Source organism: Chrysochloris asiatica, unplaced genomic scaffold (assembly GCF_000296735.1).
Source record: "Chrysochloris asiatica unplaced genomic scaffold, ChrAsi1.0 scaffold00112, whole genome shotgun sequence".
In the NCBI taxonomy this organism is placed as follows: Eukaryota; Metazoa; Chordata; class Mammalia; order Afrosoricida; family Chrysochloridae; genus Chrysochloris; species Chrysochloris asiatica.
In genome coordinates this window covers 8,593,750-8,606,173 of record NW_006408630.1, presented here as the reverse complement: position 1 = coordinate 8,606,173, position 12,424 = coordinate 8,593,750, and the positions used below count along the sequence as shown (strand labels likewise).

Genomic DNA, 12,424 nt, shown 5'->3' with positions numbered 1-12,424 from the left:
TTTTAAGTTTTATTGTGAATTATGTGACAGTTTACATGGGAGAACACCAGTTTTACATTCATCCTATCGTATATTGTTTTATTGCCATGGTTACAATCCCCTCCACGCATCATCAATCAATAAAAGGGTACATCCTATAAGCCTGCTTCCTCCCCACCCCCCACACCCCAGTCGTCAGCACACAGTCCCTCTTCCTCCCTGGATCCTGAGTCCCCAGCTGCTCCATCTCTCCACATCAGCCATGATATTTTCAATGATCTCATATGCATGCTAAAGTTGGACAGTAAATAAGGAAGACCATAGAAAAATTGGTGCAGTTGAGTCATGGTGTTGGAGGAGACTATTGAAAGTATCATGAACTGCCAAAACAACAAATATATCTGTATTAGAAGAAGGACAGCCAGAATGCTCTTTGGAAAACATGATGGCCCGACATCATCTCTCATACTTTGGACATATTGTCAGAAGAGACCTGTCACTGGAGAAGGATAGCATGTTTGGTAAAGTGGAAGGTTGAAGAAAAAGAGGAAGACCCCCTGTGAGATAGATTGGCACAGGGACAACATCAACAGACTCAGGGGTAGCAATGATTGTGAGGTTGGCCCAGGATCGGACAATGTTTCATTCTGTTGTGCATAGGGTCGCTATGAGTCAATACCGACTCAATGGCACCTAACAACGACAGCAACAACAATGTAGAATTGGTTTGGGAATTGGGTAATGGGTAATGGCTGAAAGAGTTTTAAGATGCCTAATAATAAAAGCCTACATTGCCTTGTAGAGACTGTTGGTAGAATTATGTCAGATATAGTGCTGGAAGATGAGACCCTCAGGATGGATGGCATTCAAAATGCCTTTTTTGGTGAGTCATAAAGTCAATTTTGTCTTAGACAATATGCAAAGCACTAACAACAGAAAGTTGCTAGAAATGTAGAGGTCAAATATACTTCTTATGAGTCTCTAAAAGGAAATACTTAACATGTGGTTGGAAAGATGATGCCTTTTATGCAGTGGCAAAGAACTTGTCTGAATTATCTTCAATATTTTTTGTGGAAGGTAGACCTTATAAATGATAAATTTGGATATTCAGCTGAGATTTCTCTGAAGGATCTTAAAAGGGTCATGTAGTCTCTCTATGTCACTTATAATAAAATGTGAGACGAAAGAGATGCACTTAAAAGTAAATTGAGCAAAATAAAAACGTGGAATTTAAAGATTTGGATATTTCTGTTATATAATCTAATGGCACGTTTCCTAGAATGTCTACTAAAATGTGACTACACAATCTTTTGTTAGTGAGATTAAGCCTGTGACTGATGGATCTCACCAGTGACCACAACAGAAACCGTGTCATCTTAGTTGGGCTCCAGGAGACAAAGAATAAAAAGAGAGAATTTTGTATGAATGAAAAGAGAGAATTTTGTCTGTGTCTTGGAATTTTAAGGCATGAAACAGACCAAAGGAACTACAACTGCTGTTCATCAGGAAAAGAAAAGGCCTATCACTGGAACCGCTCAGAGTTCAGCAGAACTGTTAGAAGGAGTGCAGGAATCAGATTCTTCCTGATTTCAAAGAATGAGACTTCTGGATCTCAAAGGACAGAACCATAGTTTCCTGGGTTTCAAAGATTATAATCTTCACTAGTTTGGTTCTGGAGCCTGTGTTGTTGTTGTTAGGTGCTATCCATTCAGTACTGACACGTAGTGGCTCTATGCAGAACAGAATGAAACACTGACTCAACCTCACAATTGTTGCTGCATTTGAGCCCATTGCTGCTGCCACTGTCCCAGTCCATCTCACGGGGGGAGTCTTCCTATTTTTCTCCGACCCTCCACTTTACCAAACATGTTATCCTTTTCCAGTGAGAGGTCTCTTCTGACAAGGAGAAAGGAGTCCTGGTAGCATAGTGGATTATGAACTGGGCTGCTAACTACAAAGTCAGCAGTTCGAATCCACCAGTCCCTCTTCAGGAGAAAGATGATTTACACCCTCAGAAACCCTGTACAGGGTCGTTATGAGTTGGAACCTACTCTATGACACATCACCACCATGTTGCTGTTGTTAAGTGCTGTCGAGTTAGTTCTGACCCATAATAACCCTATCTAAAACAGAGCAAAATACCACCCAGTCCTGCACCATCCTCATAATTGCTGTAACACTTGAGCCCATTGCTGCTGCCACTGTGCCAATTCAACTCATTGGGTTGTTGTTGTTTGTTGTTTACCAAGCATGATATCCTTCTCTAGTAATTGGTCCCTCCTAACAATTTGTCCCAAGTATGCGAGATGAAGTCTGGTCATCTTGGCTTCTAAGGAGCAGTCTGGCTGTATTTCTTCCAACACAGACTTCTTTGTTCTTCTGGTAGAACTTGGTACATTTAATATTCTTGTCTAACACCATAACTCAAATACAAAAATTCTTTTACCATTTTTCTTATTCACTGTCCAATTTTCACCCACATATGAGGTCATTGAAAATACCATGGATTGGGTCAGATGCACCTTAGTCCTCAAATTTACATCTTTGCTCTTCAACACTTTAAAGAGGTCTTGTGCAACAGATTTGTCTAATGGAATAAATCATTTGATTTCTTGATTGCTGCTCCATGAGTGTTGATGGTTGATACATATGTGGCTGCCCTTAACATGTGCCAAGAGTAGGGGACCACCACCCAAGACTGAGGGGGCAGGGCTTCTATGCCCAAGATGTAAAAGAAAGGTAGGTCTGGTAGCATAGTGATTACGAATTGGGCTGCTAACCTCAGGGTCGGCAGTTAGAAACTGCCAGCTGTTCCATGGGAGAAAGATGAGGCTTTCTGCTCCCGTAAAGATTTACAGCCTCGGAAACCCTGTAGAGGGTCACTATGAGTTGGAACTGACTCCACAGCACATAACAATAACAACAATAACAACAAAAACCTGCTAGGACACAGCAGTTGGATTCTCCTCTGAGAAGGACTATAATTGGATTGTCCAAAGAAGAAGAAGCAGAGTTGCCATCTAGGTACCCTGGAAGGTGGAGCTAAATCCCAGGGTCAAAATATCTCTACCCAGAAACAAGAAAGCATGGCCAATACCTAGATTCTAGAAAACATGGCCATTACGTAGATAATCTCAGAGAAGAGATCATCTTCAAGTCATCTTGAAAGTTAATATAAATTGTTCTACTGGGTTGGTACTTGCTTCGTGCCTGTTATCACTTGTTTTCCTAAAATTTCTCCTATTTGTAATGGAAATGTCTGCATTATGCCTCTTCCACCACTGTACTTGGGAAACAGGTAACTTGTAATGTACATTTTACAGGTTTACAGATGAAAAGAAATTTTGCCTAAGGGTAGAATATACCATATTTGATTTAGATGATTCAGAAGAGGAGATTTTGGACTTGGAATTGGTTAAGACTTCTGGAATGATGTGATGAGGGTGAATGAGTTTTGCAGTAACCAAAGGGCACAAAGATAGAGTGTTATGCTTGTGTTATGCATGTGGAATATTATAACTGTGGAATGTTTTCTGTGTGGCCCAAGGGGGGCAAAAAGTAGAATATTGTGGAATGAGTTGTGTCCACCATAACTACAAATTTTAATCTTAATCTCTCTGCATGTGGTTATAATTCTATTTGGGAATGTGTTGTCTTTTTTATGTTAATGTGGCACCAGTTTAGTGGTGAGTGTTTATTGAGTCAATTCTTTTGAGATATAAAAGATACTAAACACAAGCTGGCAGCAGAAATGGGAAGAGAGATGCCTAGCCAGCCATTTATCGTATTTATGTTGTAGCAGTACTAGATGACTAAAACAGGATCTGAAAATCATTCATTCAGTAATAATAGAAAATTTCAATGCATGTGGGAGGGTGTGGGATTTATTTTTTAATGTAGAAATTGATTCTAAGTGACCTAATATTTTATCAGTACCCCGAATTATTGAAAGGAGTTGTTTTTATAACCCAGCTCCTCCTTTTCCATCTTATTGCCCCACAACATTTTCTAATTCTGTGAGGAGAGGGCAAAGTTAAAAGAGCTAAAACATTTGAGTCTAAATTATAAACAGTATAAATGCCTACTTTGTAGACATACCCAAACCCACTGCACTTGAGTCAATTGTAACTTATAGCAACCCCATATAGGGTTTCTGAGGCTCAAGTTTTATGGAAACAGATCAGCCTCATCTTTCTCTGGCAGAGTGGCTGGTGAGTTTGAACCACCCATCTGCAGTTAGCAGTCTAATGTTTAATCAACAGCTTTACAGACATAGAATCATAAATATAGAATGAGATTATATCCTCCTTGCTACTTGAAACCCCTTCTTTTACAAACAGAGAAAATAAAAAACATAGGGACATATTCATTTTAGTTCTTAAATGCTTTTCTCAGTTCAGAACTCAAAAGATTGTCTTCTTCCTTTTAACTGATTTAGCATTTCCTATCTAATTCCCTAACCTGGCCTCCTTTTTGGGTAGGAATGCAGATCTATAGACATGTTGCCTATTTATCCTGGAATTATGGTATATTCATTTTTCTTTCTTTTGCAGTATGGAGAACTAATGCATGCTAGTACTGATAAATTAACCCACAGATATCAGAATCCATGGTAAGTACATAATATTATTTTTAAATTGATTAATCTTTCCTTCCTAAATTAGTAACAGGGTTAATTATTTTTTAACTTTGAAGTATTCTGTTGTTGTTGTTGTTAAACACTGTTGAATTGGTTCTGACTCACAGTGACCATGTATAGGGTTTCCAAGGAGCAGCAGGCGGCTTTGAACCGCTAATATGTAGTGCAACACTAGGGGAAGTTTGAAGTATTTGTTGTTGTTGTTAAGTGTCATCGAGTCAATTACGACCCATAGCGACCCTGTATAGGGTTTTTCCGAGGAGCACTTGGTGAGCTTGAACTGCCGACCTTGCCGTTCAAAAAACGGCTTTGCAGTCAGGTGTATTAACCCACAGTGCCACACCAGGACTCCAGTTTAGAGTATTGTTGTTGTTGTTGTTATGTGCCCTGGAGTCGGTTCCGACTCATAGCGACCCTACATAGGGTTTCCGAGGCTGTAAATCTTGACGGGAGCAGACCGCCTCATCTTTCTCCTGCGGAACTGCTGGTAGTTTTGAACTGCTGACCTTACGGTTCGCAGTCCGATTCGTAACCACTATGCTACCAGAGCTAGAACCACTTTATTTCTTGTATTTCATGTAGGCTTTGAGGGGAAAAGGTGTTTTATCCTTAATAAACACTTAATAATTTTTAACTCTCTACTAGGTTTAATTGGAGTCCTGGTGTGGCGTTGTGGGCTAATGCGTCAGACTGCAAAGTCGTTTGAACTGCAAGGTCAGTGGTTCAAGCTCACCAAGTGCTCCTCGGAAACCCTATACAGGGTTGCTATGGGTCAGAATCGACTCGATGGCACTTAACAACAACAACAACTGTGTTTAATTAAGGGGAAAAGATGTAAAGTAAATATAGTTAGAGTAAGGAACACACTGTAGTGGACAGAAAACAAACCTGCTGCTATTAAGAATAGCAACTGGATGAGTGGATTCACTTGAACTATATATATATATTTGAAAAAAAAATTTGTTGCAAAAAATAAATTCATTTCATGCTGTTGGCTTTGAAATTTTCATAATGGATAATTAGGGATAGTAAGTATAATCCTACTGAAGTCATGTAGTGGCTTGAATTAGTATAATTTTAAGGCAACCCCTAAACTAAACTAAACATGTCTGACTTAAGTTATGTTAAGTTACTGGAAAAGAGCATTATTGAGGCTTGTCTTCTAGATTCCTAAGAGAGAAAGGATTAATCAGCATTACTCTTATAAAACTGCAGATTCAATATTGTATTCATTATTCTTAAATTTTTGGAGGTGAGTATTTCTGAAGCCTACTTCACCTCATTTTAAATTATTGGAGTGGACGTCTATTTGCCTGTAGAAACGTATTGGATTTTAGCCTTGTTCTATGATATAGCAACAGCATAAACCATCACACACAGATACAAGCCAACTCATATAGAAAGATTAATAGTTACTACAACACAAGTCCAGGAAGATAAACAATCTTATTGGGTAATTCCTAAAAGTTATAAAGTATATCCTATTTTTAGGGTTATGAAAAATAGTTGCACTTTTTTGCTTGAAAAGAACATGTTCTCATTAAAATACCCTACTTCTTTGTTCAGATAACATTGTCCCAGGGCAGGAATTGATCTCTTTTTTGCAAAGGTATCTAACTGGAAATGCCTTATCAAATATTTCCAAGTGAAGAAAAACATCAAATGTCACTGAAAATCAATGACATTTCAACCAACATTGGTGATAAACATATAAAAATTTGCTGTATTTATTTAGACAAAAAAACTTACTAGAAAGAAGCTGAGAAATACTGAGAATGTGGACACTTTCTTGATTCAAAAAATGTTTACACTAATTTCTAGGAAACATGTTATATATACTGTGCCAGAGCATGAGGATATAAAACATTTATGAAAAGGACCTTGTATTAGACAGGCAGACCAAGACAATGACAGAGACAGATGCTTCATAAGGACCCTCTTGCAACAAACACCTGAGAAAGCAATTGAATCAGATATAGATAACAATTTTGGAACCCTGAACCATCAAAGGCAATGCTGAAGAATTGAAGGAGAGACTGTACAAAAACACCAGATACAGAGAATTATGAAACACTGATGACCTGCCAGCTGAACTTTCACAGTGCAGTCAAATTGAGACAAAGCAAACACTGTTCCCAGCTATAGTTCCTATCACCTAGTACAGACAAATAGGAGTGAGTTTGCATCCACATCCAGCACCAGACAGAAGTGAAAAAATTAAGTGCACTCTCTGTGAAAAAATTAAGTGCACTCACTTCTTCCAGCAAGTTTGTCAGACCCCTATAAACTATCCCCTTCCCCCTGCATATGATCATGATCTGGCAGCACCTACTGAAACCCAGCCCCTTGAACAGGAGGCCCACTGACCATCAGTGCCTGCCACATTCACTGGGAACCCATGGTTCAGCATCACCAGCCTTACCCTAAGTCCACAGAATGTTGGAACCTGCTCTTATTCCCAGCTTCCTAAAATGAGGGACTGGCAGTGTCTACTGCTCTGTCCAGCCACTGATGCCAGGAGCCTGCAAACTAGAGGCACCCAACTTTATGCCAAGTCAGCCATGTTGTGGGCCTACAGATTAGCAGTGCTTCCTCTTCCCTGTCCACCTGGGACCATTGAGGAGGGTGTCCATAATACCCATTCGGGAGACTGATGATTCTGTCACCATTGCTCCAACCACCCTGCAAACTGCAGTGCACACATACATCATCCAACCCAGTGACCAAAGAGATTGTGTCAGGTGGCTCACCAGACAAACATCAACCATGTCAGCTAACTTCTTAGCCACTCCATGAGATAAGTAAACAGAACTCTGGCTCACACAACCAGCTGCTGCCCTACCCACCCAGAGACATGTGGTGAGAGTCCCAGTGCCCCAAATTAGTGATCAGAGTAGCATACATACCCCATTTACTCTTATATATCAAGGCAAATCAAAATAAGATCTTAGAACACAGTATACAAACAGAATAATTAAATATAATAACACTGCAATGCCTTAGAGACACGAGACAATATCAAATTACATAAAGAAGCAGGACAAGGTGGTTCCAGAAAATGACAAAAACAAAGAACCAGAAAATGTTGAGAGGAAGAATTGGTCATGGAACCACCTGATAAAAAACTCAAAACACTAACATATAGGGTTCTCCAAGAGATCAAGAGAGAGGCCAAGGAAAACACAGACAGAATGAATGAAAACACAGACAAAGCAACAGAAGAATTCAAGAGAACAATGCAATAACAAAATGATGAAATAAATAGATAAATAGAAACCTTACAAAAACAGCAACTATAAATCCAAGAAATTAACAATAAAGTTTTAGAAACAGACAACTCAATAGGTCAGAGGAGGAGAACTGAGTCAATGGAAGACAGAATCAGAAAAATAGAGGGAAAATCTTTTGACACCAAGTTGCTTGAGAAAAATTAAAAGCAAAAATCAAAGAAGAATGAGGGAAACCTAAGAATTATCAAGAGAAAGAATTTGCACATGATTGGAATTCCAGAACAGGAGTAGACAAAAATAAATAAATGAAATAACAGAATTGTAGATTTATTGACAGAAAACTTCCTTAATATCATAAAAGTTTGGAAGATATCCTTCCAAAAAATTCAGTGAATCTCATTGAGGATAGACCTCAATGGAAAGTCATATCATAATCAAACTTGCTATTTCCAAGGACAAAGAAAGAATCCTCAGAGCTGCTTGGGGAAAATGAACAGTCACTTTCAAAGAGGAACTACTAAGACTAAGCTCTGATTACTCAGCAGAAATTACCTGGGCAAGAAAGTAGTGTCATGACATATATAAAATTTTAATAGAAAGAATTGCAAAACAAGAATTGTATAGATAGAAAAATTGTCAATCAAATATGAAGGTAAAATTAGGATATTTCCAGAAAAACAGAAATTAAGAAAATTTGTAAAAACTAGACCAAGCATACAAGAACTATTAAAGGGAGTCCTTCAGACAGAGAACCAATATCAGACAACAATCAGACGATGAGACAGATGACAGCATTAGCCAGTACCAAATCAGATAAAGAATTATCAAAAATAAACCAAGGAAGATAGCACCAGAATATTGAATATTGAAACAGTATGAATCATGCCAGAATATTGTCAGATGCAGTGCTGGATGATGAGTCCCTCAGATTGGAAGGCACTCAAAATATGACTAGGAAAGAGCTGCATCCTCAAAGTAGAATTGGCTGTGATAACATGAATGGAGTAAAGCTTTTGGGGCCTTCACTTTATGTACTTTCACTGATGGTACATAACTCAAAATGAGGAGAAAGAGCTGTAAACATTCATTAGTAATAAGAACATAGAATGTAGGGTATATGAATCTAGGAAAATTGGAAGTTGTCAAAAATGAAATGGAACACAAAAAAGATCAATATGCTAGGCAACAGTAAACTGAAATGGACTGTTATTGGCCATTTTGAATCTGACAGTAATATGGTTTACTATGCCAGGAAGGACAAATTTAAGAGGAATGGCATCATACTCATAATGAAAAAGAGGATTTCAAGATCTATCTTGAAATCTGTGATATGATATCTTGCTGTCTGTGATATGATAATATTCATACGCCTACAAGGAAGACCAGTTAATACCACTAGTATTCAAATTAATGCATCAATGACTAAAGTCAGTGATGATGAAATTGAATAATTCTATCAACTTCTCAAGTCTGAAATTGATCAAAGATGCAATCAAGATTTATTGATAATTGCTGGTGACTGGAATGCAAAGGTTGGAAATAAAGAGAAAGGATAAGTAGGTGGGAAATATGGCCTTGATGACAGAAGTGATGCTGGAGTTTACAGGATAAGAATTTTGCAAGACCAATGAGTTCATTGCAAATGCCTTTTAAAAACAACATAAAAGACAACTATACACATGAGCCTCACCAGATGGAATATACAGAAATCAAATTGACTACATCTGTGGAAAGAGACAGTGGGAAAATAACATTAGCCAAAACAAGGTCAGGGTAAGACTGAGGAACAGATGATCAATTGCTCATATGTAACTTCAGGCTGAAGCTGAAGCAAATTAAAACAACTCCATGAGAGCCAAAATATGACCTTGAATATATCCCACCTGAATTTAGAGATCATCTGAAGAACAGATTTGATGCATTAGATACTAATGACTGAAGATCAGAAGAGTTGTGGGAGGACATCAAGAACATCATACAGGAAGAATGCAAAAGGTCATTAAGAAAGTAAAGAAAGAAGGAATAGATAAAAATGGATATCAGAAGAGACTCTGAAACTCACTCCCCAGCATAGAGATACTAAATAAAATGGCAGAAATGAATGTGTGTCAGGGTTGTAACATTTCACCATACTTACGGTGCTGTGGGTTAATGCATCGGACTGCAAAATAATTTGAACTGCAAGGCTGGCAATTCAAGCTCACTAGCTGCTCCTTGGAAACCCTATACAGGGTCACTATGGGTTGGAACTGACTCGACAGCATTTAACAACAAAAACAACAACATTCATTCTGTAGAGTGAGCAAATAATCTGAGAAAATGGATTATATGAAGATCAGAACATCAGGATTGGAGGAAGACTCATTAACCTGAAATATGCAGATGATACAACTTTACTTGCTGAAAATAAAGACTATATAAAATACTTACTGATGAAGATCAAAACCATAGTCTTCAATATGGGTTGCACCTCAATATAAAGAAAACAAAAATCCTCATAACTGGGCCAATAAATAACATCATGATAAATGAAGAAAAGATTGGAGTGGTCAAGGATTTCATTTTGTTTGGCTCCACTGTCAACACTCATGGAAGCAACAATCAAGAAATCAAATGACATATTGCACTAGGTAAATCTGCTGCACAAGACTTCTTTAAAATGTCCAAGAGCAAAATTTGGGAATTAATGTGTGCCTGACCCACGCCATGGTATTTTCAGTAGCTTCATATGCATGTGAAAGTTGCACAATAAGGAGGACCATAGAAGAATTGATGCATTTAAGTTTGGGTGTTGGAGAAGAACATTGAAAGTGCCATGGACTGACAGAAAAACAAATAGATTTGTGTTGGAAGAAGTATAGCCAGAATGCTCTTTAGAAGACAGGATGACAAGGCCTCATCTCTTATACTTGGGACATGCTATCAGGAGGAACCAGTCCTTGGAGAAGACATCATGTTTGGTAAGTGGAGGTGAAAATGAGAAAGATCCCCAAAGAGATTGTAGCAAAAATGGGCCAGTGGAACAATGATTGTGACAATGGAGCAGGACTGGACAGTGTTTCGTATGTTGTACATATGATCGCTATGGGGTGGAACCAACTCAATGGTACTTAACAACAACAACAAAGGTCTACAAACAGGGAACCAGAGATATCAATCTGTAAATGATGATTGTGTCAAAACAAAATGGGGAATAAATTATGTAATCATAGAACTTTCATGTGGAAATGAAGTTAAGACAATATTAAGAAATAAAAGACTTCTTTAAGTGTAGGTCAGTAAAGGTAAATTTCAAGGTAACCATAAAGAAAATTAACAAACCTACTTTACTCATCAAAATAAAAAAGAAGAAAAACATACAGACCCAGTAAATACAAAATCAACAACAATAGAAGCAAAGAAAAGCCACAAATAAAAAATAAAAACAACTTAACCCAAAAATAAGAAAAACAGAGAAACCATCATCATTACACACATAACACACAACAAAAATGACAGCAGTAAATGCATGTTTATTTTTAACTACACTAAGTGTAAATGGTTTAAAGGTACCAGTAAAGAGACAGAGAGTGGAGGAATGGATTAAACAATGACAGCAACATTCCATGACACATCCACATACTGTATACATGAGACATACCTTAGACACAAAGCCATAACAATAAGTAAACCAAAAATCAAAGGATGGAAAAATATATATTTATCAAATCACTAACAAAAAGTGCAGGAGTAACAATACTAGTCTCTCATAAGATAGATCTCAAGTCAAAATCCACCATAAAAGATAAGGAAGTATCAATATAATGATTTAGGGTCAATCAGTCAAGAGGAAATAACAATAATAACTATATACACACTCAATGATAGAACTCAAAAATACTAACAGTATTGAGATATTGAGAAGAGAGATTGTTGTTGTTGTTAAGTGTCGTTGAGTCGTTCCTAACTCATAGTGACCCTGGTATAGGGTTTCCAAACAGCGACTGGTGAGTTTGAACCACCTACCTTGCAGTTTAAACTGACCTTGTTGTTGAGTGCTTAGAGAAGAGAGATCGATAGTTCCAAAATAATATCATTGCTTTTTAGTGTTGTTGAGTCAGTTCCAACTCATAGCGACCCTATATAGGGTTTCCAAGGAAGATTTGGTGGATTTGAACCTCCAACCTTGCAGTTCAAACCGACTTTACAGTTCAGTGCTTATCCTACAGTGCCATACCAGGACTCCAAAATAATATTTAGCACACCACTTTCAGTGATTGACAGAACAATTAGAAAGAAATAGCAAAAATACAGAAGTTCAAACTGTCACAATCAACCTGCTCAACCTCATAGATGTATATAAAAATGTCATTCAACATCAGCAAAATATATATTGCTTCCAACTTACATGAATTATTCTCCAGAATAGATCATGTTTTAGGCTACAAACCATGGCTCAATGAAATCCAAAGCATTCGAATAATACAAAGTATTATTTCTGATCACGACATGATAAAAGTAGAAATCATTAGCAAGGAAAGCAAGGAGAAAATATCAAATACGTGGTGTCTTAGGCTGGGTTCTCTAGAGAAGAAAA

At 37.7% G+C, this 12,424-nt stretch overlaps 1 protein-coding gene across 1 annotated transcript in view; it reads left to right on the top strand.

Moving 5' to 3' along the window:
- LOC102840342 (chromosome unknown open reading frame, human C4orf45) overlaps positions 1–12,424 on the top strand; it is a 145,684-nt gene that overhangs the window by 43,111 nt on the left and 90,149 nt on the right. The window contains exon 3 of the mRNA XM_006867937.1: positions 4,533–4,591. Within this exon, the coding sequence (XP_006867999.1) occupies positions 4,533–4,591 (59 nt within the window). The remainder of the gene's footprint in view (positions 1–4,532; positions 4,592–12,424) is intronic.